This window comes from Kwoniella pini, chromosome 6 (genome assembly GCF_000512605.2).
Source record: "Kwoniella pini CBS 10737 chromosome 6, complete sequence".
NCBI classification, from domain to species: Eukaryota; Fungi; Basidiomycota; class Tremellomycetes; order Tremellales; family Cryptococcaceae; genus Kwoniella; species Kwoniella pini.
This window is the reverse complement of record NC_091721.1, coordinates 793473-821117: the sequence shown is the minus strand read 5'-3', so window position 1 is coordinate 821117 and position 27645 is coordinate 793473. Positions and strand designations below refer to the sequence as shown.

Here is a 27645-nt window from a genome sequence, read left to right as displayed (position 1 = left end):
ATTAGGCACAGCTTGAGACCTTGAGAATTTCACGCGATTGATTTGTTTGGTTCCGCCGATTGCGATCAGGATGATCTTTGGCTTCAGCGGGGTTTTTTCGTTGGATCACCTAAACACGTACTTTGCTTCAGACCGATAGGATTTGTACGATGATTTCAGCTTGTACGTCTTCCCGCCTGTATCCAGACGTGCATCAGTATCGGACATGAACAGAACGAAGACGCAAGTGCGAAATAGCAAAACGTACAAGTGACAACTTTTCCCGGTTTGATACTCCGCGTAAGCCCCATGGCTCTTGCTGACCTGGATATCGAGTTCATTTACTTGGATAACGGGGATGGAGACGAGAATACATGAAGCGACATGTAAAAACTGACCTAAGTTACCGTAAATTGTTTATTGAGATAACGTTTATTACCCTTGTCTTCAACTTTGACTGAACAAGTATTCGCAATGTCTAACGACTACTTTTGCGCCGTTGCACCGGCTCACAACGGTACGAGTAATCTTGATTAGTGTTGTTTTGCCAATCGAACATATGCAGAATCTGTCAGTGGAGAATTAGGATCAACTGTTGAAACTGAATATAGAACATACTATCCGACAATGTATACTGTTATGCCAATGCGACTTTAGCTACGGATCTATGGGAAGATTCACCGCCTAATGGAACACGTTCAATAGAAGCTGGTCCGTCTGGAAAAGGCTATATAATTAATACTCTGAATACATCAAACACAACTGGTACGACTACAACTAATTCAGCTACTTCTCCTGCTACGACAAGCTCAGGAAAGACTTCAGCAAGGTATCAAAAAGTTGGAATAACGGATAGGAATTTTATGTTTGGACTAGTCGTTCTGACGTGGCTAACCAAGAAGTTTTGGTAAAAAAGTAAGTGATTCGCTCATCTTCCTCACAAGCTATGTTGGGTGTACTAATCATATGCTGACTCGAGTATTTGATTCAAGTCATGAGAACAAGATCCGTTGCTCTTCCTTTTTGACTGTGAGCTAAATACCCTTAAAAGTCATAGATCAGCTTTCTGTACATGTAGACTGTGCAGTGATTGAAGAACGCCTCCTTGGCTATATTGCTGAAAAGAAATCAGGTACTCAGTGTTATCTATACATTGATCGTTCGTTACTAAGACTCAGTAGTATGTTTGTGGTGACATAGCATGACCTCATTCGGATGAGGTTGTACTAGCAGGCCTGTTTTGTTGTAAATCCGCGGGCAAGATATCGGATAATGTTCGGGCTAAATGCTTATCAACGTAATACCGGTCCCGATCGTTTTGTATGCATGCACCTGACTCCCTTTTATACTCCAAATAAATCGAATCGCTTTATACGCGTAGTTCATTTCATTTTTGACAGATAATGCTTAACACATTCCTAGAATAAATGCCTTTGTCAACTAAGTGATCCAAAGATATTTCAGAGCGAATATGACCATACAAGTGCATACACTTATGGCGACAAGTTTCATGCAAGACAAAGCGACTGCTCCGGTCTGGCATGGATCATCCGCTCAATTCGCTTCCCCTTAATTTGGTACGACACGGTTCGCCATTAGGCGTTTCACCAGACAAAGAACCTTCATTGGATATAGGTCTAATGAATCTCCATCTATAACATTAGAAATTTGTATTGTCATATCGAAATTGAAACATTACCCCTTCATGATGTCGAGAACCAATTTTCCTTTTGTTATGCAAATTTACGATTCAAACACCCACGAAATAACAATAACCAATCACAGCATTTAAAGATAGTTGATCATTCTTCTGATCTAAGAATGGACTACCATATGCTTGACAATAAGCCGAAATCACTTGATGTCCAAAACGAACAATCACGCAAAAGCCCGATAAAAGCGAAAGAACGTTGACCGTTCAATGTAACCTCGTGCTTCTTTGTACTCCAAAACACAGCGACGTACGCCAACTCTTCGTTGTTGGATCATATGATTTGTGCTTATTGCAGTGTGATCTCGATCTACCGCCTCATTGGAATCGATAGCTTTCTTCTACTCTATTAAGATTTAAGAAGAGGTTTAGGCATGGTGAACGAATTCGGCCGGGTAGCTGAGTCATTATTAGCATAGGACAGTCCGACTCAAATAAAATCATCAAACATGTTGAGGAGACAATAGGAGAGGGCTTAGTCATAATAGATAACCTAGATCACAACCTCAATAGGCATATCCGACTCCGATCGAGTGGGGACAAATTAAGACAATAAGATGCAAGAAAAATAGAATAAAGGTCAGGGGAAAGTCGTGTCTCGTTCAGACTACTGTCAATCCCTCTTACCCTACCCTCCTTGTATCCCACACTTACTTCAAGATTAGAGTCCAGACCCTTGACTAACTCATCATTCACACACAATAACAAATAAGACCGTAATTACCGACTTGAACTGAAATCTCTCCCGTTATCACCAAGAAGGCAGGAGATCAACAGGGAAATGGCGTTGATGCTACTTGCGACTAGCTGTTACCGCTTTTGTCTTCCTTAGATTGATCATCAATTCTGCAATTTCAACCTATGACAACCCTTTTCTTTAGCTCGAATCCGATTATTGAACTTCTTAGTTAACGTATTGTCTAATTAAACTTCGCCAGAGTTCGTTGGGGCGGAAACGGCAGTTGACCTGATAGCTTGGTTCTACCCAAAATAGACGAATTATTGTTAAACTGCAAATGGATCTCGATGAATTGCCGTGGCCATCGTTACACCGCACACAATTTGACAAATTCATCAAAACACGACTTTAGGGTAAGGTAGGTTCCTTAGCAGTCAAATTGTCCTAAATTCTTTTACGACTGAGCCTCATATATTCCCCCCACTCCCGTAGCTGATCAGAGCTGACTCGGAAACAATCATAAAAGTATATCTACCGACAGGTTTTCCGATTTGTTCCTGTTTTCTCTTTTCTTTTCACTCATACCCTACGATTATCATCATCTGTTTGCCACCATTTCTTGGAGTTAGATTTCCCGTTTTCTCTCTATCTATCCATCTCTTTGTACGTCTACAAGCATCACATCACTTGGTTTGATATCCTAGGCCTCTTTCTACGACTGCTTTTGTTATTGTCTTACGGTTTCAGCTTTTCGGTATCGATTGTTCCGTCTCTTCTGATAATTTTCCTTTTTGTTTCGGCTTTTTTGCTTCATATCTCTGTACTCTCTTATTGTCTTTGGCTTTATATTGTAACTTTCCATTACGAATTCACTAGCATATTGACGGCGAATAACGAAACAAACTTCAACTATCAATCAAATATATCGGATTTTGCTATTTGACGGGGTCAAAGGTACCTTTCACCAGCTCGTCAGTTTTAGATCAGTCAAATTTTGATCTTTTCGCAAATCATTCACGTCGATCATTCACTGTGAGTATCTCAGCCTACATCTTATCTTGCTTTCTTTCTTTTTGTACCTGATCTTCGCTACACGTCATGTCGACTAATATCCCCAAAAAATCAATTTTATATTCATTTTACAATGCCAACATACCTATCAGATATCATTCGCGCTCAGACCTTTTGAAGAACCCTCTTTCTCTTGATTCGTAACTTGCTTAACTCCCAGTAAAATATATTGAATATAACGTCTTTCTAGCACATTCACCCCTATGTCAGTCTGTGTGATGAACAACCAAATACCTTTCAACAACAACCACGATCGTACTGACATTCAAGATAACTCATACACCACAATATTCACCGACGACATCTTCGATTCTTCGTTTTCATGTGAGTTGGTCGGCACCTTGCATTTGCAATCACGAACGAATGCTGATTCTGTTCACAGTCATGAACCCTGACTTGAGCAACATGGACTACTATATTGCTAGTCCGGACGGTCACACAAGCCCCGATCTATCAGCCAACGATCGAACAAACAATCCACTCCCACAAGAGGATCAGCAACCTCACAGTCGAGACGAAGTTAATGGTGAAGAAGACAGTGAGTTATATCGATTTTGTCTGCTTTGACTCTTTTGGTGCCGCAAATACTGATCTACCTGCATCACCATCAGTAGATCAAAAGCATACAAGCAACCAGCCATTCTCTCTATCGCCATTGACGATGTCCGACCCTCACACAATCTTCTCACATCCTCAGCCGAACACCGAGATAAGTACGGCTTCATACCAGTACCCACCTTATGCTATGACATATGAAAGCATATCCTCTCCTTCCACAAGTCATGGAGTCAATAATACTATGCAGCATCCCGCATTCTTCCACCCATACAGATCAAGTGGTAAGCTTGCCATGAATCACACTTCAGCATACCAAGCTGACAACAGACTTTTAGCTACTGGAGACTTTGCTAGGAATCCAAGATCACCCCCTCGCTCTCCAGCACTATCATCATCACCTCACGGCTCGTCATTATCCCATCGACTGTCTTTCGGCGTGGCTACATCAGTCAGCCCGTCTTTGGTCAGCCCACATAGCCTGGTAGGGTCCAACTTATCCGACGCAAGTCCCAATCACCCGTACATGTATCAACTCCCCTTAACTTACGGTACCCCTTTGACAAACGTGTCCAACCTTGCCAATATATCTCCTACCGGTCCGGGATTATCGATGGTAGCTGGATTTCCAGTGCCTCAACAACCCCAACAATATCAATCTAGTCCTGCTGCAAAAGGAAGACCTATCACTCGACCAAGACCAGGTAAAAATACCACTAAGAAAGCTATCAAACATGAGGAGGATCTCAGCGATGTGGAGGATGAAAATAGTATCGGAGGCGGTCTTGGTTTGTCGTCAGGTGTAAAGTGAGTACTACATCCATCCCTGTCACCATCCATAATTCCAGCCAATTCTGTCATTGCTTCGAGTTTTCACCGTTCGAAGGCTACTGTATAATCATACATCCTAGCGAAGACTTGTGGCTGATCCTTACGTTTCCTGCCGTAGCAATAACGGCGATAGAGTACCCGTCTCTAACAAGCGAGAAGATGTGCGGAAAGCCCGAATTGAGAGCGAGCAGGTGAGCTCGTCGGCGGTGCGCGAAGCTTCTTGCTTGGTGCCGTTGGGGGCCATCAATGCTTGATGTATAGTAGCTGATATACTCACTCCAGCGACGACGAGATGAACTCAGGGAAGGCTTCAAAAGGTTGAAAGATGCTTTGCCTCAATCAAATCAAAGAGCATCCAAAGTCAGCTTGCTCGATAGATGTACGTAATTCTACCGCCATGAGATGTACGTTCTGTCGCGCAAAGCTGATATATGTTTACGCAAACAGCCGTTGCTCACATCCAATCGATCGAAAGTGCCAATAGATATCTGCTCGCCCAGCTCGAGGATTCAAATAGAGAATGCGCTAAACTTAGAGAGTGAGCTTACTTTGCATTGCTGCTGGAATCAATGAGTTACTGACATCATGCCTTAGCATTCTTCACAATGAGGTCGTCATCCGTCAGAGAACAGCTTCCAATAGTCCCGGCTCGGGTCATGGCATTAGCCGACCTCAATAAGCTATCTCAGTTTCTTGGATCCCTTCTTCTGCTTGAGGAGTTACCAAGAGTGTATATACAGAATGTAAGTTTCTGATCTCTAATTGATATACTTTTGCAGTTGCTTATCGTGTCATATGGCAATAGATTCTCACAATATGGCACCCTGATCCATCACTTCTTCGACCACACAGCAGTACATACTATCTGTCTTTCAATAATGGTCCCGCTTTCTCGCTCAATAACCGTCACCTTCCGCACTGTTGTAAAGATCATCTTCGCACTTCCGTCGATCTCACTCGTTATTCTGTCACTTGCTCAATCCGTTAAACGATATACCCCGCACATAGACCTCGAGCATGTCTATCTGTTGAACGAGTGTGACGATTCCAATGACTGATGAACGATATTGAAACGATTGCAACAACCTTCGCCATCTGCATCAAGCACCTCTTCCCGATTGGTTTTCGATCTCATACTGGTTTCTGCTCCGATTTTCTCGCTTTCTTATCGTCTGGTCTCACTCTTATCTGGTTCCAACTCTATATTGCGTTGTTTCGCCTGGTTTCTAGCCCCTTATACCATCTTGTGCTATATCTTCTGGCATATTGTTTATCTAGCCAGACCGTGGCTGGAAGTACGGCCTTTTTTACACTGGTCTACTAGCTTGTTCACAGCTTCACCCTCTTTCTTTCAATTTTCTCTCGACTCAAACTCGCTACAATTCTCACGTCTCAAGCACATTCAATCATTCAATCAACCCAAAAATAGCTGACTCTATGATGCCGTAGAGTCGGTTGCTTCTTTCTTGTAGTCCTGGTGATTTGGAAAGATGGATTTTTGCAATCAACCGTTGTTGGGATAGATATCTTCGTAGGTAGCTTTGAGAGTTGCTTTTACCTTTCCTCTCGAAGGGAGTAAATTGGACCTCGTTGTATCGCTCAATAGCAATCCGAACTTGACATTTGTACACTTAAATCATCATCTTCCTTTGTATTGGCTTTTGTGGTTCCGCGTTTGCTCTCTCTTCTATTTTCCGGGATTGGTCTTTCTTATTGCTTGCGTTTCTTTGTCTCCTTGGCTCGCCTTGTATTTCTTTTTCTCTTCCACCCTCGTTTTGTTGATATCTATAAATTCGACATTCCAAATGACGACTTCGACTACATAACCTCTCAACAAGCCATTCTTGAATCGGTAGTCTCCTTATTATTTTCTTCACTTTCAAGACGAAATTAGTGGACCGACGGTAGCCTCGACCCTATTCCTCTCTCGAAATACGAAACTTGGTAGTCTGGTACTTTCTTCATCATTATGGTGTATGGACCAATTCTCACCCTTTTTACACTATCGGTAGTCTGAGACTGCTTCTACTTACCCTTGAAGGCAAGAAGATGGACCGATAAATTATAAAACATGTTGGTAGCTTTAGATGAGTTGCTTGTTCCCTCTATGATGGAAAATGGACCAACATTCGGCAGCGATATGGAAGAAGGGTTCTGTTTTAGCTAGATGGTAATTTAGTTGATTTAGTTTTTGTGGCGATTTGTCTTGTGAGGAATGGGAACGGGTACGAAAATACACGAATCTTACGACTTTATGATTTTACGATGAGTTAATTATGATTTGATGAAATGGAATGATTTTTACGATATATATGATTTAATATAATTTATGGCTTGATGAATGGATATAATCTTGTACTGTATCGAGAGGTGGCTGTTACTGTCGCATCGCGGGATACAGCTTCTTATCTAAAAGTACTTTTGCACCAGCGAGTTGTCATTCAGCATATTGTACATAAACTATGTGTACAAGCTTGGCATACAAAGTATCTTTCCGGGAGTCACCGTCCAATCTTTAGTGGAGTCGAAACTTTCCGTCTTGTAAGACGAAGTCGACGGCAAGCCCACGAAATAGACTCAGTTTTAAGAGCCTAGGATAATCACCAATTGATGACTTTTCGATAATAACCTTCTCCTCTATATCTCATTCCTCTCCCGTACCACAGAATGAGCAAAACTGTGGCATTCAAAGCTGTCACCCCTATAGCTGCTGTAATTCCGAAAAGCTTGAAACTCCATAAGAAGCTCCAAGGTGTGATTGCGTAGCCCTATTTGCAATTAAGGTTTGATACCGTTAGCACCGTACAGATCGATCTAAGGATCTCGATATGGGAGGGAAATAGATTGAAAGTAGTTCTATCAACTCGACTTACGAAAGCGAAAGTCACACACATTCCAATGAACACAATTGCTGTTAAATAAGGTGCACAATCTTGAGCAGCCGCTTTAGGACCTTGATTATCTTCAGGATCAATTGAATGAAAAACGTCAAAAGCGTAAGCTATGATCAAAAGCGTGGCTAAAGGTCCTGCTATATTAAGTATACATTCCCCTGCGACATATACTATCCAATGAGTCCCATAAAATGGTCCTAAGCCCATCATGAGTAATCCGATTGGAGCGAGTATAGTTGGAATTATGTATAATTTTAATTTATGTTCTGCTTCTGATACTCCATGATTTTTTCGTGCTTGTCTAAGTGCATAAGTGTCACATAACCATCCTCCCCATATGGCGCTGATATGATTCGAATTCTCAGCTTAAAAGTGTCTGGACTACAATATCTGGCATCAAGGTTAGACCTACCTTGGTATAGTGCCTAACAAGGGACTAAGGAAAGTTAAACCCGTTGCTCCTGTACCGAAGTTATATGGCGGAGCAGTCAAAACACCTGACGACAAGAACCCAAACACTATACGATCGATTCAGTGGATATGTAGTGTACCTATACGGGTAGACGAACTCACGGTTGAAGAACACTTGATAGACTCCATACATGACTCCACACCAAAGGATGATAGGCAGGCGCATCAGAGCGAAAGGCTGAATAATCCCGCGCTTGATGATTCCCAATGCATGAGGCGAGACTTTGGGCTTTTGCCATACCCGTGGCCAGACCCATCGCTGAACGACAGGGTGTACCGCCATGACATCTTGATTGATATCTTTGGATTTCGAATCATCAGGATAAACAGGCGCCGCGGAAGAAATCTCATCCACATTGGTACGTCTTAAAGAATGATGAGATTCAGCTACGACTTCCAAAGCTATTGAAGGTTCTTCACGGGTGAAATTGGTCTCTTCGAAGGCTAATAGCATGATCAATGTCGCCAAAAGAGAAAGTCCAGTCGTGAACCACTGTAGATCATTTGCGATTTCAGCACAAATGTACTTTCAAAACTTCAAATTTCAACAGATACAGCGACTTACGATAACGGCCTTCCAGCCGAGTCCTTCATACACATATCCGCTGAGCAGTGGCCCAACTAAAGCACCAACGTAAAGTACGAATACATACAGTCCAAGTGGAAAGGCTCGTTGATGTAAGAAGAACTATGCAATAAATCAATATGAACAATCACATCGAACGTACGAGTGATAAAAAGTGACCTACAACATCCGTGATTGCGATTTCGACTAGACAGAAAGATGGACCACCAGTAAAACCGAACAATAGTCGTGAAAAGATCCAGAGACCATTACCTGAGACATAAATCGTCCAAATAAAGATCAAACCTCCGGAAAGTGAGGCTAGAATCAAGACTGGCCTTTTGCCAAACGCTATGGCGCATGGTTGAAAGATACATGACGAGAATCCGATAGCCCAATAGGAGTATCCGGCTCCAACGTTTAATTCGTCCAGTGTCAAGCCGGTAGCTTCGGATAAAGGTCCGTAGATTGAATACAGACTCGTCGCTGAAACCGCCACCGCAAAAGTATAACTAATGTGACATATCGCTAACATCAGCAGAGAGGCTTACTTTCGTACCAATATACTTACAAAATTATACAAGCTAGATTGACTGATTTGCGAATGGGACTCCAATTCAACGGATCTTCAGGATCATCACTCGGTTTAGGTATAAGTTCAACGGTATTTTGAAGTAATTCACCATTTTCTGCAAATAGTCGGACTGTTCCAGGTATCTCGCGTGTGGTTGTGTCCGTCACTCTAGGAGACATCATTGATTGTTCCTCATTCGATCGTTAGGGAAAGAAGATGGGTAAGTTCGCTTGGATATTTGGTTATTTAAAGCATGTTAGACACAGATCCCTTATCTACCCCGGAGAAATGATTATCACATGTTCAGGCAGAATAATTGCCCCGCGATATTTAAACGCCGTCAGATGGGTCTTTCCCGCGTTACCCATAGGCTAAAATGTGATCAGCTGATAAGGAGTATATCCAAACGACCTTATGGATGAGGATAAATATCAATCCATGATATGTGCTAACGAACCTATATACAGCTTGACGATTTACCTTCATCTATACCCCATAATGCGACTTCTTGATAAGAAGATAACAACCAAAAGATTACAATGACTGTATCTAGGCAGCTTTTCACGAACGGAAGAATATTCACCTCAAACAAGGATGACTCAACCCTTCACGAAGCGTTTGTAATCAATGGAAATACAGTAGAATATGTGGGTAGTACACAAGAAGCCAAAAGAATATGTTCCAATGTAAGCAGTATCTTAAGGTATAGCTCAGAGAGCAGAAGCTCATTATATTGAGTTTTCAGTCAGAACAAGCAACCGATTTGGGAGGTCGAGTAGTATTACCGGGTATAATTGATGCTCATACTCATCTTATCCAGTTTGGATCAAGTTTCACTAAAGTCAACATGTTAGGTCTTGATGCTGTTGCCATTCAAAAAGCCCTTGTACAAGCTCGTGAAGCCAGACCAGATTCAGATTATTTGTTGGGTAAAGCATTTTTATTTGACGCAGTTGGAAAACCACCTCATCGAAAGATACTGGACGAAGTCATACCAGATATACCTGTTTTCATTGAATCAGCAGATTTACATTCATGTTGGCTCAATTCGAAAGCTATCGAAGTAATGGGAATAACACCTGACACTCCTAACCCAGTAGGAGGGGAATTCGTCAAAGATGATCAAGGTGAATTAACTGGATTATTCCTTGAAACTGCTGTTGCAGATTACGTTTGGCCATATACAGCTTCCCTTCTCACACTTGAGGATCGATTGAATCTATTAGATATAGCTTTCGAAGCTTATCTAGCTACTGGAGTGACTGCTTTAGCAGATATGGCAATGGAAGAACAAGACTTGAAAGCTTTAGAAGAATATCATAGAGTCAAACCTGGTGGAATACCTATACCTGTTCATGCTTATTGGATTGTCTCGCCAAAAGGTTCTCCAAAAGATCATCTAGAAATCGTTCGAAATGCTGCTTCACATCGAGATAGACTTGCGAAATTGAATATTCCCCTTATAATAAATGGAATTAAGATAATTTCAGATGGGGTAGTGGATAGCTGTACAGCATACCTTAGTAAACCTTATGCGGATGGTTCTTTACCTGGACCAATATGGACATTAGAACAGCTTAAACCTGTTATAGCGCTTGCGGACTCCTTAGAATTGCAAACTGCAGTTCACGCAATAGGAGATGCAGCTTCTTCTTCAGCTTTAGACGCTTTTGAATATGCTTTAGCTCAAAATCAATCTCGTCCAGCACCTAGATTCAGGATTGAACACCTCGAAGTAGTTTCAAAGGAAAGTATTAAGAGGTTAACCAATTTAGGAATTGTAGCTTCTTTACAACCTGTCCATGCTGATCCAATATACGTACCAAATTGGAGAAAACAACTAGGTGAAGATGAAAGATGTGATAGAGCTTTCCCATGGACAGAATATCATCATTCTCACGTAGCTTTCGGTTCAGACGCTCCTACTGCTCCCCACCATCCTTTCCCTAATTTGTATACAGCAACCACTCGACGATCAGGTGTAGATCCAAAGATTCCGCCTCCAACAGATGAACGTATACTGTCGCTTGATAAGTTCAATCTGAAACTGGATACTGCTATACGGTACTATACTGCCGGATCAGCATATTCATTGCGGGTGGGAGACTCCAAAGGTCAACTGAAGCCTGGGAGTTCGGCGGATTTCTGCGTTCTATCGATTGATCCATTCGCGGATGGCGTGGAGACTTTGCGAGAAGCTCAAGCAGGGGTATTGCAGACCTGGGTAGGAGGGAAATCCATGTGGACAAAGGCGTAAGGACAAAGAGGGTGGTCAAGATCGTTCTTGTATGCATTGACTATTGATGGGACCACTAATCTGCTGACAAGAAAGTGTGCAATGTAAGAGTAATCGGCATCTGAATCGTTGGTCGATGCATGCTTTACGGAACACGGTGTTTACAATTACTGTTTAATCTGTTTGTTGAATATAGCGGAAATTCGAAATTGGAGAAGTACATGTTAAAGTCAGCAACCCTTTCACCCTCCCGCCTAATTTTCAATCGATGTCTGGTATATCTGCCATTCTATGTGAAGCTCCAACAAGGTGGTTGCGAGTGGAAGCTCGAACAACGCGTATGTCCCCCTGCAGGACGCTAATTGCCTAATTTCCACCTCCTGGTCTTCTCATCTGTTGGGACAACAAAGCAGTTAGCTCTTGCTCATAGTTATGACCTGTATGAAATCGTCTGGATCGTTATGTTATGCTACTCACGAAATCGACGAAAAGATCGAGGCAGACCATATCCTCTTCTTCATCCGTGTAACCTCTTACTTGAACGGAGAACTTGGCTAGAGGAGCGAAGAAATGGAAGTCAGCATTCCGTGTGAACACCGATTGAACAGCCAATGAGACTCAGTAAGAGTCCAGGAAGATTGACGCAATGATGGGGAGGATGGAATCAGTAGCGTTTGAACGAGGCTCAGAGCGGAGCATGTGACGAGCAAGATGCGTGTTCAGAGAGGAGGTATGGAGGGCACTACCGAGGAAGACGTCGGACGCAGGGCGGAGGGGATAAACAGGCGATGGATCCCAATAGCGAGAAGAAACGATTCTACATAGTGCTGCGATTAAGCAACTTACCTTTTGGGATTTCCTTTGGCAACTCAACGGTCTGCTTAACCTTGTATGGGCCGGGCGCGACTGGACATTGTACTGTAGCATTGGCATCTCGACTACCGGACCAGATGTTATTAGCACACAGGTGCCTAACTGAGCGAACTGGAATTAAGGGCTAGAGGCGGGAAAAGGGTAAAACGGGACATACGCTTCTTCGCAGACATCAAATTGCTTTTGCAAGAGTTTGATCAAACCAAGTTTGACTGTGACATCGGCATACGCTCCTTCCTACTCAGAACAATCGAGGCAAATGAGCTCAGATATATTGCCATAAGATAGAAGCGAAGAGCTCACCTTGATAGGCTGGATGACATCGGCTTCGACTTCCACAGTGAGATTCTTTCCTGGTACAGGGGGATCAGGGGTAACATGAATAGACTTGATTTGACTAAATATCATTCAGAGATCAGCTTGACAGCTTACAGTACAAGAAGATAGAATTCACGACGAAGACAGGGGTTAGCACTCACACTGCGTCGGTTGCAAGACCTGTTGAACCCAACAGAAGGACAAAGGATGATCACGTGCGATGATAGTAGATATTATGTGTCAAATAGGCCAATCGATGAACGAGACGGGTGAAGGGTAGTTAGTATACACAACACTATCAGCATTGACTCTCGGGCATAACGAGGATGGGAGTATTCAAGGCGTACCGCAGTCGACATAGCTCCAGCTATCCATAGTTCTTACATCCCCATCTTTAGCTGTAGACACTTTGCCACCACCTGAGACAAGCTCTCCGGCCCAGCCAAGAGCATCGGCAGCTAAATTGGCTGAGGCGGCAGTAGCGAGAAGAGGGACGAGCGCGAGGGAAATGAGACGCATGACGGTTGAAGGTGATAGGTTTAACGATATGTCAGATACAATAAAGAGCAGATGAATAGATACCAATGGTGAGATGAGTGGGATCTGACGATAGATAGGGTCGAGTAGCGGTTATGTTATGATTGACGATGACGATATATCCCAGAATGGTAATTAATTACCGATATCGTTGAACTGAGCCGAGACATACAGACCATCTCTTACGTAATAAGCGATTCTCCTTTCATTTAAACATGGTTCAGATGTCTGAGATGATCTTTCGAAACGGATACATGTAAACATCTTTAAGATTGATTGAAAGGTCTGAAAAGGCGGAAAAGTACCGCCGTAATAATCCCTCCGGACATGACATGTCCTGGTCTGAGCGACTTACGCGGTGCAGGGTCGCAGGTGTAAGCAACTCTGAAATATCACACTCGAGTAAGATCGCTGCCACATCGATGTGAAACAAGATACGCATATATCATGACAGAAGGAAGGAACTCCGAATCGGTACGATTCTTCAATAGGAATCGTGACAGTCTCTGTTTTATAGGGGCTTTGTGGAGCATGCGCTGGTACGTTTAATGAAAAGGACAGACCAAAACTCAATAAGATCGACACTTAATAACGAGACTACCCATCTTTGTTAACCTTAGTATAGTCCTTGGCCGTATGCGGGAGTTAAAGGTTTCAAGGGAGACCACTTTCAGTAGATCTCTATTGAAAGAACTGAATTTGCTATACGCAGAGCGTGATGCTTCTCATACATCGAATTTTACAAGATGAATAGCAAAAGCAGTGAATACGATACATGTTGTACTGTATATGTAAGGCATCCAATGATCGAAAGCTGCAACAGACAAATGCTAATGCCAGTCTCATTCCGGATTTGTAAAGACTTGTATGAAATATGAGGCAGCACTCAAAACGACCATTTGACTCAAGCTGAAGCAGCTGTGCGCCAGCAATATCAACTAGAGAAATCGCGGTGTAAGATGCTATTATGCATGATCAACTAGAGAAATCGCGATGTAAGATGCTATTATGCATGATCATCCTCATTACCATTCGACGGCATTGAAATATGGGACTGAGTTGAGGGAAGAGACATTTGCCCAATCATCTTCTCATTATATGAGACTTGTTGATCACGATGCTGAGTATCATCTTCCGGAACGCCAAGAGCATTGTGATCGATCGGAACCCAATCGGAAACGTCTTCTACCTTCACTGCCCATCCGCCTGTCCCGCCAAGTAGAAGATCTCGAGCTTTGTCTTCCGTTACTCCTCGGGCTGGATCTCGGAATCGGCTTTTTTGATTTTTCTCTCTGTCGGGGAGATACGGTAATAGACAATCAGCAGCATGAGCAACCAAAATTATTTCTTCCGCCGCCTATCGATATGTAAAATGGTAAGCAAAGATCAACAGAGGAGAGCTTCGTCACGTACTTTGAGAATAGCTTTCCACTTGAGCGTTTCACTCTCCCTGAATGCTTCATCCCTATCACCGTGGATATCCCTCTTAATGATATCGCCTTCTTGCTCTAAGGAGCTGGTCCATTTTGCTTTCTTGAATACCGAAGGTGGAACGAATTTATGAGCCTTGTTGGCGAAATTTGGGTCAAGTTTGATGCGCTCCTGATCATGCGCGATATCAATTAATTGTTGATTCTGGAATTTTCCAAGTGCTTGGCTCGATTCTAAAAGGGCCTGAGACAAGTCTTTGAGAGATTTCTCAAGTAACGTGTTTAGCTCAACCAGATGTAGCGATTCTAAAAGGCATTCCAGTTATCATGAGATCGGCAAGTTTGAGTGAGGCGAAGCGTTAACTCACCTTGATATAGTAACCTAGGCTTGACTGAATATTGTTGATAGATGTAGTATTCTGGTGCTTGACTTACCACTGCTGCTAGCCAATCCTTCGTAGCATGTGTGTCCATCTGGATGGTTCGTTGCATGGTCGCAGCCTGCTTGCTCAGTTGTCTTCTGGCGGCCATAGCCACTTCCACAGCTAAAGTACGAGACGTAACTGGCCGGTCGTCGGGTAATACAGCCTGAAGAGATTTCCATTCGGGTACATCACTGCAAGCATTCACGTCAATGATGCAAATTCGTGAAGATATACAAGTGTCATCGCCTTACCACGATTCCAGTGTCTTTGCTACGGAACCATCCCCTTCGAGGTCCCCTTTAGGCTCGTCATTGGTCCAATGTACACTGTTTTGCTCGATTAGATTTAGCTTCTGTTGAAGAAGATCGTTACGCATCTAGATCGACTCACATCTCTTTGTTCAGGTTCTTATCGGCGAATGAGAGTTCATCAAAGCCCCACTGCTCAACTTCCTCGATTGGTGTTAAGTTTGGCATCTCAGGCCGAGGCGGACTGATGGAAATCGTTCATCAGCAAGAGCACCCTGATTTACGATAATTTTACTGACGAAGTACGTCCTTCTACGTTACCAATATGTTCGGGGAGGTGTTCAGCTTGAGGCAATTGAGTGACGACTGCGCTGTGCTGGGCTGCAGCTTCGATCGCACCCGTAGACTCCTGGTTTGACTTGTGTATGTACCGGTTGGTAGCCTTGTTCCTGTAAAGGAAAGGCTTTAGAAGTCGTTTAACTGATTTTGCAAGAGTCCACTTCTTCTTAGGCGTGGGCAAAGATGGTTCTTGACTTTGTACTGGAGGATTCGGGGCGGCAGGATCGCTCGCTGGTTGTACAGCTCCAGATGAACCCGCAATACGAGAATCAGTTTGCTGCATATGATTATCCGCTAGGGGTGAATTATGCGAAGTCCTGGATTTCGAATCATTGAAATGTTGGTCAACATCATCCAGTACTTTGTGAGAAAGGCTGTTGCTGGATCGGGTCTTAGCGGTATGAAGAGAGATAGAGCTGTGAGAGGATCGAGGGCGGAGTAGCTTTTCTCGCGTGAAGGGCGATCGTTCCATATCTTCAACATGGGGAGATTTATAGGATTCTTCGAAATGACCTTTCTTACTAAGATTGTAAAGCAAGTCCGTGATAGCATCCACATCATCCACCTCACTAGCATAGGCACTTGCTGTTCCTCGTCTTCTCCAATATTCACCTTCGATTTCTATAGGCCAAAATCCAGCAAATTCCCAATCGATGATAGCCTTTATTTGACCACTCTCGGGATCCACCATAATATTCTGCCAGCCTAGATCTCCATGACATAGAACATATCTCTCCTTTCCAGGATCTTCTGGATATTGAAGATGAGATAGATAGGTTTTGGTATTGGCCATTCGGGCGGGAAGATGGAGTTGTTTGGTGAAACTATGGATTACAGAGCTCCTGCATCGATGGAGTTCTTCGAGAATACCTTCTAATTGCTGAACGATGTACGGATGGAGATGTTCGGCTGCTCTAAAAGCGGGAATGCAATCTTCGACATATTCTTGGATCAAGTAAAAACAACCTCGATCTTCGTAAGCGGCGAAAACCTTTGGTACTGGTATGTTGGTATTTTGTCCAATCCAATGTATAGCAAGAGCTTCATTTTGAAGTGAGGTGTAAGATCGCTGAACTAAAGCATCGGCGGGAGCTCCTGCTCTGTTGAGTTTCTTAGTCGCTTCTTCGCGAGTGGCGGATCTCTTAAGGAATAAACGACAACCTGCACTGGGACTGTATGCTTCAAAGAAGCGTCGACGGCAATTGGTCAATTTGATGTAAGGCTGAGCAGATTTTTTCATCTTGTTTGGCTTTTGATTTAGCTTTTACTGCAAGCAAAGACATTAAGTCTGAATAATCGATCTGTATCTGATGCGTAAATCAAAACCGTCAAGAGTTTGAAGACAGGAACAAGTTTGCGCATATCGTTATGACAAGAAAGTTCATAGTATCTGACGTGATGGAATGGAGAAACACGAACAATCAACGTGTTTAGGGGTTTAGATCGACAAGCTTCGTATGTGCAACACACAATATCCCCTTGTTTTGATGCTGGATCTGGGCGCATGCGGTTTTAGCGATTTTAGCTTCCCGCTTAGACCGAAAGGTATGCTCCTTTGCGCTTTTCAGAGACTGTCAAGCGAGAATGGCGCGAAGATCAAGTCTTAATTCTCCTTGAAACGACAACTAGCCGTCTGTTAATCACAAGGTGGGGTAATGAAAACTCAAGACGGTTCTCATGATATCTCATCCAATGCCCTCTCGATATCATGGTGTGTTTGGATTTGACCGCACTTCACGCATCAAGTTTGATATTGGAATAATCGTGATGAGCGAGAAGCCACAAGAACTACGTGTGTGGGGTATGATGAAGCAACAGTTTGAGACAAAGATGCTTCTGGATCGATGTATCATTGACCTCGCACAAAGTGTGAGGTACCTTCAATACATTATTTCATCCCATTGTTCCAATCGAGCCCTCTCGTCATAAAAAAGGGAGAGATGAGAAGAATGATAGCAGCCCACTTCAATTCGTAAATCCCTTTCTTTGCAGCTCAACATCGCATAGCTTACGAGCTTCTACATACGCCTATTGTCTTTCCCACAGAACTTTGATACTTACTAAACTTATCATTATGCCGTCAGATCGAAATCAAAATCGGATGGTAAGGGTAATGAAATCATTTGCTAACCTCGGTCGTTAGAGAGATCCAATTCCTGCTCCGCAAGTCGACTTGTATGAACCACCTGACGCTACACCTTACCTCATGCCCGAGCGTCAATACTCCTCGACAGAATTACGGGAAAGACATCCCCCGCACCGCGTAGATCACATGCAAAATCTATCCTCAAGCACTCATCTTCTAGCCCCTCCTGTTCAAGGTCACGCCGGGAGAGCTTCACCGAGCTCAGCGTCAGATCTTAGAGTACTTAATCAACAAGGTCTACCTTCTTCTCACACTGGTCGTGGAAGTTCACCCACTTCCAGCCAACAACGTTTAAACAATCATAGTAATCCACCTCACATCTCGAGGGAAATTCCCACTTCGATCGCAGATTGTCAGGACGGTCTCGAGCCTCGCGATCGGTCAAATGCATCTTCGAATCATGCAACTGCCATTGAACAGGGTTCGAGACAACGCTCTGCCACATCAAATACTCCAGTCGATTCCTCCCAGCTAACACAACCTTCATCTCGAACGACTATAAACCTAAGCAACAATACAGTTACAAGAGCCGCACATCCATCACGAGTAAGAGCCACCAATTCATCATCGAATTTCCATGTCAACAATCCAGATCAGGCAACCACCCAAGCCAGTCGTCATTCAAACAACAACCAAGCCAGAGTTCCCTCATCTAATACCAATGCTTCATCCGGTAACATGCTTACACCGCCTCCAGGGAGTCCTCCACCATCATACTCCCAAGTAGGTAGAGATATCATCGCTCAATCAAGTGATCATCATCACCAAAATACAGTAGGAATCGAGCAAACACTATTCTCTGCTCCTGATAGAGAAGCCAGCGATGATGAAGATTTCATTACGAATTACGACTTGACATGCAGTCAATGTAATTACATATACAAGTGTGTAGGATCGTCTTGGGATTCCGTTGGAAATTGTCCAACTCATCGTTGGACTAGAGCTATTCCTCATGGTTGTACTAGTATTCAAGGCGCCAAGCCACAAGGAGAAACTGATTACCGTTATGCCTGTGAATCATGTGGTAGGATCAGTAATCGACTTCAGAATAATACCTTTTACAAAATGAGATGTAAGGAATGTAGAAATAGAGTAAAATCACTTATTCTCAATCCTAAACATTCGGCAACAAAGAAAGCTAGACTTTATTGTTGCTCAAAACCTAAATGTAGAGCTCAAACTCAAGGTCCCATCCAACACTATTGTAAGAAATTGAACGAATGGAGAAAGAAGTATGAAAGCTACTGCAGGGTAGATGCGAAAATGGTTTTGATCATACCCGTCGAGTTTAAAAGAGACCCAATTTATGTTTGTGCTCATTGTAAAGTCGGCTTCGGAGCTCAGAGAATAGGAAAACTTTGTCCCTCGTGCATCGCGGAACTCACCGAACAAGAAGCTCGACGCCTGAATTGCAAAATCGTGCAATCTACCTTTATCTGATTTGCTACTAGTGAGTAGCTCTATAGACTGCCAAGTCACAAGAAAATTATTGACATTGTTTGCTGCCATTCAGACTCACGAATAATCCGGAAGTTGGTTACCCTACAGGAATTGGCCTTATTATACCATGTATGCCCCTTTATACCATGTACAATCAATTTGTATCGATCCCCCACCGTCTGTTTTGAGTGGAGGCGATAAAAAGTTATGCGTTAGATGCTGATTTCGTTCGGAATGACATTAGATACATTATCTTTCGTTATAATCATTAACTTTATCCATTATCTAAATCAATGCCACTTGATCGATCCCCATAGCTCTTCTAGCGGTTATGATAGCTACTATTTCCTTAATGAACTCTTCTAATATAATACAATTGTCCAGAATGACATTTAAGCTAACTTTCTTAGGTCCTTTCCCTTTCCCTTGTCTACCTTCTGCACCATCTGTATGTTGCGAATCTTCGAAATGATTTGTCCTGAACGGACTATCGGTATATGATATTTCTTGATCTAAGGCTGGAATATTGCTTTCGACTGTATGATCCGTTATTGACCATGGTCCATTCATTATTGGCACATCGATAGATTCCACTATGATCTCTATATCAGATTGTTCATAATGCGATTTGAATGGCGAGGGATATAACATATCCAATTCATCTACTTTAATTGGAGTTTTCAAATTCTGATTTGGCGTAATATCAACATTCGAATTTAAAGATAATGTTCTTCTAGGTGGTGTTGATATGTTATCAGAATCTAAATTTGATTTGATATTTGAAGAAGTATTAAATAAATTTCCTAAAGTCGGTGTTAAGCCTGATGATTTATTAGGCGTACCTAACGGTGTCGGTGGTTTTCGTTTAGGAGTTAAGAAAGATTTTATACCTCCTACTAAATCTGCAGCTGAAGGTCTTTTCTTCTTACCTTCGGATTTAGAAGTTTCTGGCATACCAAATACTGATGAAGTTTCAACATCGAGCATTATATTCATAGCTTCGTCTAGACGATCTGTAAACAAGAGACCCTGTCTCCTTTCTGCAAGTAGATCGTCGAATGAATCGATCGTTGAACGGTAATGCGATATTGTCTTGATGATTTTCTGTAGAATTTGATATATTGCTGGTAAGGTTGTTGACCTTCTGGAGTTGTATGGATCCTGTTCAATGAATGTATTGGAAAGGGGATTCATGTCACTTTCAGATTCGTCATCGGAGTCAGAGTCGAAATTAGATAAGCTTTCATATGATTTCTTGTTCTGTTGCTTCCAAGGATCTTCTTCAGGCTTTTTATCGTATAAAATCCATCCTGCTAATGATCTTGTCGGACAAAGGGCAATAATGGTAATGACTCCCGTTAGAGCTACATTTTCGTCTGGATCGTTCCCTAAGAAATTGCTGAGCATGTATAAGATGGTTTGGATGAGCTTATCTGAAGGATTTAAACGGTGGTGCGACACTCCTTCAAGCATTTCTGATCGCAGTATGTTTTTTTCCATTTCGTTCAAAAAGCTTACTGGTGTTGTTGCTGACCGAAAACACCTATCTGCCTCTATCAGAGCTGTCATATCTGTCAAGTAAATTGCATAACCAGCTGTCACCTCCGCGGAAGAGATTGAGGGATCCAATCCCGCAAGCAAAGAGCTATACAGGTCAACTTCCTGTAGATGGACGTCGCTTGAATTGGCGGTATTGGGCAAGAAAGTGTTAGAAGTGGCACCGGTATTGGAAGGTATAGCACATTTGGCTAACTCGGTTGCAGTGGGATCCGGTATGACTGACAGTAAGTCTTTAACTGAAAGAAAACAATGATTGCTGAATAGGGCACGCAACAGGCACAAGGCGGCCGTGACGGAGGGTGGATTAGACGAATGAAGATTATCAAGGATTAGATCTTTCAGTGTAAATCGACCTTCATCGGCATAGTACGTTGCTGTATAATCTGTTTGAAAGATGAATTCCATTGCACCGGTTTTTTTCTTCGTTTTTCCCCTGTTCTGAAATATTTGGTGATTGTCGTTTGGTTCATTGTCCATCAAGAAAGACATCAACCTGCTTAATAAAGGTCCTTCATCTAAGTTTGATAACAGAACATCGAGATAAGTCAACACAGCGACCGAACTCCCATCATGATTTGAGCATTCTAGTATCGAAGGGTAAAGTACGTTGTCCAGGAAAGACGAATGTATAGCATCTATGGTCGATTCGGCAATGGCGCTGCCTAGTAAATGAGTGGCAGAGACTCCTTGAAGATCGTTATCGGTGTTATAAATTGCGGAAGTACATCGATGTATGATATCTTGTAAAAAGCCAAATAGTTGGAGAATTAGATCCAGTTGATCACGTACTTCGCTATCTGTCGAATATGGAACCTGGGTGTCTTGGCGCCTACTGGATGTCCCAAGGAACATTCCACCATTTGTCGTTCCAACGTTCTCTTTGTCAAGCTCTGCCAATTCCGCCAAAGTGGGGACGTACAATTTTGACGGGAGTAGAGAATAAATAGCGCCTAATCCAGCAGCCATAACTTCTGCAAAATCTCCATCAAGTATAAATTCTCCTAAAGCATTTCTGGCATCTTGCAACGGGTCAGACACATTCGTGTTATCTATCTGAGGACTTCCAGTGCCGATTTCACTGGACGGTAAGAACGCGATGTCGAAAAGAAATAACAGGCCGGCTCGAGCTGGATCACCAATCTGGCCTTCGCGGTGAGCAAATCGCAAAAGATAGGAGAAAAGAAGGAATTCGAAGTGATGTGTGGAAACTTTGCTTGACGGGCCTGATATACCGGTTTGACCGGATGGAGCAGGGGATAAAGCTCGTTCGACCATCGTAGTAGTTGACATAGGATGAGGCTGAAGCCAGCCTTTGTCGTGAAAGAAGATGAGTAGTAGAGGAGGACTGCCAGTGCATTAGCTCCTCTTCTTTGGGAGAATTGGCACTAAAGAAAACGATGGTTGCAGCAGGTCATAAAAGTATGCGATCACTCACTAGGCAACCATCCTAGATGCCAAAGTACACATCAATCCCACAAGATCCTCTTCAATATCCTCATTGCTTCCCCTCCTGTTCAGATCTGGATCCATGCCAGCAGCACCAACCACTCTCGCCTTACCATCAACCTTTTCTTCAGGTTCTTCGCCAATACATGATCGCAACAGTCGCCGTAGTGGTCGATGAACGGCATTGTGTACAAGGAATCGCTCGGATAGCGAGACTATCAAGTTATTGATAGCCCGAAGAACCTCAGCTATTCAATAAATTAGCTTTTCGTGGTGGGAGGAAGAGCTAGAGATATGTAGCAGAAATGATCATCCATACCTTTTATGCCATAGGGTCTATCCGGTTCACACAGTCGTTCTAGTTGACCCAAAAGATCATTTTTTAGGAAATATTCCAAACATGCTCCTGTAGTACTGCGTGATTCTCATGAGCTTTGCCCTATGATGCAAGAAGGTTGTTTAGCTCACTCTTCATCTGTTCTATTACTTTCGTAAGCAAGGGCATCGACGATATGCCTCAATTGATTGGGTACTTGAGTTGATGATATTCCCCTTCAAACAGCTTTTTGTCAACACTAATTCTTGGTTACAATTCCGGATAATAGAGCTCACCTCACTAGTTGTCTTTCATCAGGTTGCTCAAGAGTTTCCTTTTATATCATACTATCTTAGCACGATCAATACAATTGAAAGATGACAATACACACCTTGATACCTTGCCAAGCGTCATCGAATTCTTCCAAATCATCAGGTGAATTCACAGTTTTAGCTTCTTTAGAAGTTTGTAGTAGTCGAGTAAAGAAGTTTGTTACTTCCATTTTGGCCTTCAAGGCCGCAATTACAAGACTATCGGCTTATTCGTGTATCTGTTGAAGAGTAATCAATCGTAACTGCATATCCAAAGCTAGATATACAATGAAGCAATGTTAATTTTGGTTTGAATGGATTCGAGCTCGGACAATAACCGAACCCGAACTATCATCGAGTCTTTTTACGCGTTTCTGTTTGATTTTCATCTTTCTTCCAAAATTCAGCTCGTTTCATCTGGCATAATGAACCCTCCAATAAGTCAAATATGCCCAAAATACCAACAACGGATATCTAAAGAGTACGAAAACAATAATGAATATCCAGTCTCATCTCCTTTGGAGAACATAACATCCTTTTTTTCTTCCTCACCTTCAACTTCCTCTTCATCTTCCAAATCACGATCTACCTCCACTTCACAATCGATCAAAGAATGGATACCAAAAGATCCAGTAGTTGTGGGTATAATCTCAGCAGCGGGAGCGACATGTATAACATTGGGTAGTATTACTGGATACAGGCGGTATTGGCGAAGAATTAGAAATGCGAATAGTGTCACTACTGGAATGTTAGATCGTAAAACCTGGATAAGGGGTGTAGTAACTAGGTGAGCTAGACTCTGAACCTTCCTCTTCAATTCATTCTAGCTCATCATCTGTATGTTAATCATAGTGTAGGTGATGGAGGTGAGCTAGATGTAGCACTTCGTGACTATGTAAAGTTCAAGCTCATCATGATGATGTAGATAATTTACGATTATACCATACTCCTGGACCATTCTTTCGGTATCCATTAAAAATACGTACTATACCAAGTACGACCAAGGGTAAGTCGAATAACTAATCTGTTCAACCAGTCTTCATGATACCGACTAGTCTACTCAATCTCAGAAATTAGAAGCTGATCTTGGTCCGTTATACTTACAGAGCTGAAAGATGAAACCATACATATTCGAATAGCAGGAGTAGATGCTCCTGAGAACGCACATTTCGGTCAACCTGCTCAACCACATGCTAAAGAATCATTAGATTGGTTAAGAACAACTATAATAGGGAAAAAAATGAAATGTCAATTATTAGCAAAAGATCAATATAATCGAATAGTAAGTTAATTAAATCTCCCATCTAACTAAACCTTTAGTTCGAGTAGCTAATTTTTGATTCACAGGTAGCAGTACCTTATATAAATAGATTATTATGGTTTGATAAACCTTTACCACTTTTAATGTTAAAAGAAGGTATGGCAGTAGTTTATGAAGCAGGAGGAGCAGAATATGGACCTTGGGGAATTGAAAAGATGAAATCATTAGAAGCTCAAGCGAAATCATCTAAAAAGGGATTATGGGCTTTAAAGAAATTTGAACATCCTAGTGATTTTAAAGCTAGAATGAAAAGGGCTGAAGAAGTTAGAGTACCTTCTACGAAGAGTACGAAGTCAAGAAGTCTTTTGGGGAGATTATGGGGAATGGTAAGGGGTAAATGAGGGAGTCAAGTGGTTTACAAATAAATGTAATGCAAGTACAAGTCAAATGAAGGTGAACATCGCGTATAATAACAATACAGATCTTCACATGTTTATCATTAGGTTCTATCTCATATGCTTGATGTATTGCCCATTGTTATTAGCTTAATAATTGTTAATCAGGGAAAATCATGAACAATAATCACCTCGCTGAAAGGCTAAATCTATTTAATCTTCATGCGTTATACACCAAATTCCGATAGTCTCAGTGAATACCAAATGAAGACTTATCAGAAAATAATCATTTCAATTAGATATTATTACGTATTTTCATCGTCTTATAATTTATTTAATTCTATATCTATCGTATTCTGATTCACCTTTGCTTAGGTATACTTTAATCAAGTCTATGTGTTCTGAACATATTAAAATCACAATAAAAAGTTAAAAGAAATGTATCGCTTATTTGACTGTCAATAATCAAAGCTGTGACGCATAAACGCATTTAACCATAATGGGATTCCGACGGATCAAGATAACGTCAATATAAAAAAGGAATTCGCCGAGATCAGAATGTATTTAGATATTTGAAAGATCAATCTGGCCAGGCAAACTGTTTGAGATGTCTGATATGTGCATGCATGCATTGCCGCTATCAAGTACAAACTTTTCCTTTTTTCTCGCTATCAAAAGCATCGATTATACTTTGTCCACAACTAAGTAATAATACGATTCCACCAAATGAACCTACTAATGCAGCAGGTAATCTATTGGTAGAATACCATTTACCAGAAGATAAAACGTAATATGCTGAAGCAGGGAAAATAAAAGCTAATGCAGATGCTGAAAGTCCTCCTGCTAATTCTAATACTATTCCTAAATCGCATGTTGTTAGGGCGACTATAATTCAATAAGCAATCAGCTAAAATTGCCTGTCAATGATATGATCACCCGTTCGCTTATGTATAATGAATGCCCTCCAGATTCTCCGATCAATGAAAATCAACTCACTTCCCATCGTACTGAATACTACCAAACAAGTAATTATCACATGTCTTTTTTGGCTAAACGGTTTATTCTTGAAGAAATACTCTTCTACTACTTCTCGACATACATATACTTCAAGTGGTACTGCTCAACGGCGTAAGCTGTTTACCGCAAGCTTTGAGATTTGGCTAGCTTACTAGTCGTAGACATATTAGCACCGAAGCAAAACCTAGCAATATTTATTACCCAGTCATCCGAGCTAAAATTGTTCAAGATATTTCCCTACTCAAGCATGAGCTGTAAGACTATAAATAAAAAAATGAACCTCGTATAACTCACTTCTGTCTTATCCGTAAATACCACATATCCAGAAACAGCGACTAACAAACAAGCTATAAGACTGATTCCCGTAGATATATGCGTAACTTTGTTAAACCTATTCAACACTATAATATCAGCTACTTGATGCCTCTTTCGGTCCTAGTGCAGTAGCTAACTGACCTGTCTAATGTGGGTACATGTATACTCTTATATATATAATTCGAGTTGTGATGACATGCATAAGCGAATGAAATAACTCCTATGGCTTGAAATACTCCTGGCTTGATCAAGGTGAATGTATCAAGGGACGAGCCTCGAAGAGATGGATCGACGGCGACTGAGCGGAAAAGGACGGATAGAACGATGACTGTCATTGAAACCAGGGCTAATCATCAACTCAGCAACGATTCCTCAAGGCTTTTTCAGGGTTGTACAATGGATGAATAAGAGGCAACTCACCGAACGAAGAGCTTTTTGATAATTTGACTATATCCCTATGTAAACTCAAGGGAAACGATACAGCCAAAGTACAGATTACGATAACTATCCTTCTATCCACAAGAAGACTCATAACCGCATGTTGAGCTAACGAAGGAAAGATATATGAGATCACTCGGGGGATTGTATCTCCTCTATATACCACGTCAGCTGATTCTATACCCAGTCAATCAGATACGAAGAAAATCGCTAACATTATAACGTGAAATGCTGCTGTCCTATGTACGCATACTTGGATCAGCGGGCAAGAATAGCAAGTGACGATAATATAAATCCACGTACCCTCCGAAAGCGAACGCAAATTGAAAGAAGGAAACTGCAGCTGCGCCTGCAGGCCCGAAGCAATGATACATGGTCTTTTCGCAAGAAAGAATCAAGTTAGCTAATATTAATCTCACTGAACTCGGATTATCTAGCTCACCTCGGTGTACGAGTCCCTTCCACTCAATTTACTAGTCAGAATCACCAGCCGTATCGTCCAGTCTGAGATTACTGCTAGAGATATCAGAAGGAATATACCAGTGAAGAACCCCGCTTGTGAGACGGCATATGGTAATCTAATATACATCGTCAGCTTGGATCAGTATCAGATACATCGAATCGAACCATGGCTCACCCTATTATACCTGCTCCTATTATCGAATTGGCCATCTGATATACGTATGAGCTTGTATCTTGGTGTAAGCTTGATAAGCCAAAAGAAAAGCTTACATTCGTTATTGCATCAATCAAAGTACCCCTAGCGGAACTATTAGGTCCTTCAGCTAAGAATAATTCATGTTCTTCTTCTGATAATTCTCGCCGCGTCGTTGAAGTCGATAGTAGGGGTATTGAAGCGTTGTTCTCATCATGGTCTTGCTCTTGATCGTCATCAGGGGCTTTAAATACTAAAATATACTTCTTATCAGTGCTATTCTTCGATTGAAAATGGTATAACGAAAGCATGAGATGATATCTAAATAAGCAGTAAAGTACATACAAACATCTCCTCTTTCATTCAACGATGGATCTTCTCCGTCCACAATGATTATTTCCTCATCCTTATATGCTTTCTGTAAGCCTTTCCTTGAGGAGGGTCTTGAAGTATTATTCGGTGGATATAAATTCAACGAAGATGCTGATCGACTAGAACCTGCACTTGCGTTGTTACCATTTACTCGATACGCAAACAGGTCTTCAGTAGATGAGTTTGCCATCATTCGGGTGATCGACCTGAGTCTTATAATTTCCAGGTATCTGAAGG

At 42.0% G+C, this 27645-nt stretch overlaps 10 protein-coding genes across 10 annotated transcripts; 5 read left to right on the top strand and 5 right to left on the bottom strand.

The window, feature by feature from the left end:
• Positions 1–453: 453 nt before the first annotated feature.
• I206_104759 (uncharacterized protein) lies at positions 454–890 on the top strand (the record flags this gene model as incomplete). Its single annotated transcript, XM_019154061.1, has 2 exons — positions 454–496; positions 637–890. The coding sequence occupies 2 exons, from the start codon at positions 454–456 to the stop codon at positions 888–890; spliced, it is 297 nt and encodes a 98-aa protein (XP_019012801.1).
• Positions 891–3643: 2753 nt separating this feature from the next.
• Positions 3644–5505, top strand: I206_104758 (uncharacterized protein; the record flags this gene model as incomplete). Its single annotated transcript, XM_070202997.1, has 8 exons — positions 3644–3764; positions 3823–3978; positions 4052–4279; positions 4334–4802; positions 4945–5017; positions 5109–5205; positions 5274–5364; positions 5421–5505. 8 exons carry the CDS (start codon positions 3644–3646, stop codon positions 5503–5505), a joined length of 1320 nt encoding a protein of 439 aa, XP_070059098.1.
• A 1921-nt stretch (positions 5506–7426) lies between these two features.
• I206_104757 (uncharacterized protein) lies at positions 7427–9512 on the bottom strand (the record flags this gene model as incomplete). The annotated part of the gene is made up of 7 exons (XM_019154059.1): positions 7427–7594; positions 7700–8063; positions 8133–8238; positions 8294–8684; positions 8757–8879; positions 8941–9268; positions 9328–9512. The coding sequence occupies 7 exons, from the start codon at positions 9510–9512 to the stop codon at positions 7427–7429; spliced, it is 1665 nt and encodes a 554-aa protein (XP_019012799.1).
• A 357-nt stretch (positions 9513–9869) lies between these two features.
• Positions 9870–11587, top strand: I206_104756 (uncharacterized protein; the record flags this gene model as incomplete). Its single annotated transcript, XM_019154058.1, has 2 exons — positions 9870–10016; positions 10076–11587. The coding sequence occupies 2 exons, from the start codon at positions 9870–9872 to the stop codon at positions 11585–11587; spliced, it is 1659 nt and encodes a 552-aa protein (XP_019012798.1).
• A 345-nt stretch (positions 11588–11932) lies between these two features.
• Positions 11933–13276, bottom strand: I206_104755 (phosphatidylglycerol/phosphatidylinositol transfer protein; the record flags this gene model as incomplete). Its single annotated transcript, XM_019154057.1, has 7 exons — positions 11933–11959; positions 12044–12120; positions 12413–12504; positions 12597–12676; positions 12743–12836; positions 12919–12937; positions 13105–13276. 7 exons carry the CDS (start codon positions 13274–13276, stop codon positions 11933–11935), a joined length of 561 nt encoding a protein of 186 aa, XP_019012797.1.
• A 1024-nt stretch (positions 13277–14300) lies between these two features.
• Positions 14301–16976, bottom strand: I206_104754 (uncharacterized protein; the record flags this gene model as incomplete). Its single annotated transcript, XM_019154056.1, has 6 exons — positions 14301–14651; positions 14708–15030; positions 15093–15340; positions 15401–15475; positions 15540–15641; positions 15697–16976. The coding sequence occupies 6 exons, from the start codon at positions 16974–16976 to the stop codon at positions 14301–14303; spliced, it is 2379 nt and encodes a 792-aa protein (XP_019012796.1).
• Positions 16977–17810: 834 nt separating this feature from the next.
• On the top strand, positions 17811–19322 carry I206_104753 (uncharacterized protein; the record flags this gene model as incomplete). Its single annotated transcript, XM_070202996.1, has 2 exons — positions 17811–17815; positions 17882–19322. The coding sequence occupies 2 exons, from the start codon at positions 17811–17813 to the stop codon at positions 19320–19322; spliced, it is 1446 nt and encodes a 481-aa protein (XP_070059097.1).
• A 285-nt stretch (positions 19323–19607) lies between these two features.
• I206_104752 (uncharacterized protein) lies at positions 19608–23146 on the bottom strand (the record flags this gene model as incomplete). The annotated part of the gene is made up of 6 exons (XM_019154054.1): positions 19608–22227; positions 22318–22576; positions 22648–22742; positions 22797–22880; positions 22941–22978; positions 23036–23146. The coding sequence occupies 6 exons, from the start codon at positions 23144–23146 to the stop codon at positions 19608–19610; spliced, it is 3207 nt and encodes a 1068-aa protein (XP_019012794.1).
• A 234-nt stretch (positions 23147–23380) lies between these two features.
• On the top strand, positions 23381–24617 carry I206_104751 (uncharacterized protein; the record flags this gene model as incomplete). Its single annotated transcript, XM_019154053.1, has 5 exons — positions 23381–23742; positions 23808–23821; positions 23881–23961; positions 24062–24237; positions 24303–24617. 5 exons carry the CDS (start codon positions 23381–23383, stop codon positions 24615–24617), a joined length of 948 nt encoding a protein of 315 aa, XP_019012793.1.
• Positions 24618–25251: 634 nt separating this feature from the next.
• On the bottom strand, positions 25252–27598 carry I206_104750 (uncharacterized protein; the record flags this gene model as incomplete). The annotated part of the gene is made up of 12 exons (XM_019154052.1): positions 25252–25496; positions 25608–25727; positions 25781–25865; positions 25923–26019; positions 26085–26289; positions 26364–26536; positions 26597–26620; positions 26685–26758; positions 26824–26959; positions 27019–27053; positions 27114–27289; positions 27382–27598. The coding sequence occupies 12 exons, from the start codon at positions 27596–27598 to the stop codon at positions 25252–25254; spliced, it is 1587 nt and encodes a 528-aa protein (XP_019012792.1).
• Positions 27599–27645: the final 47 nt, after the last annotated feature.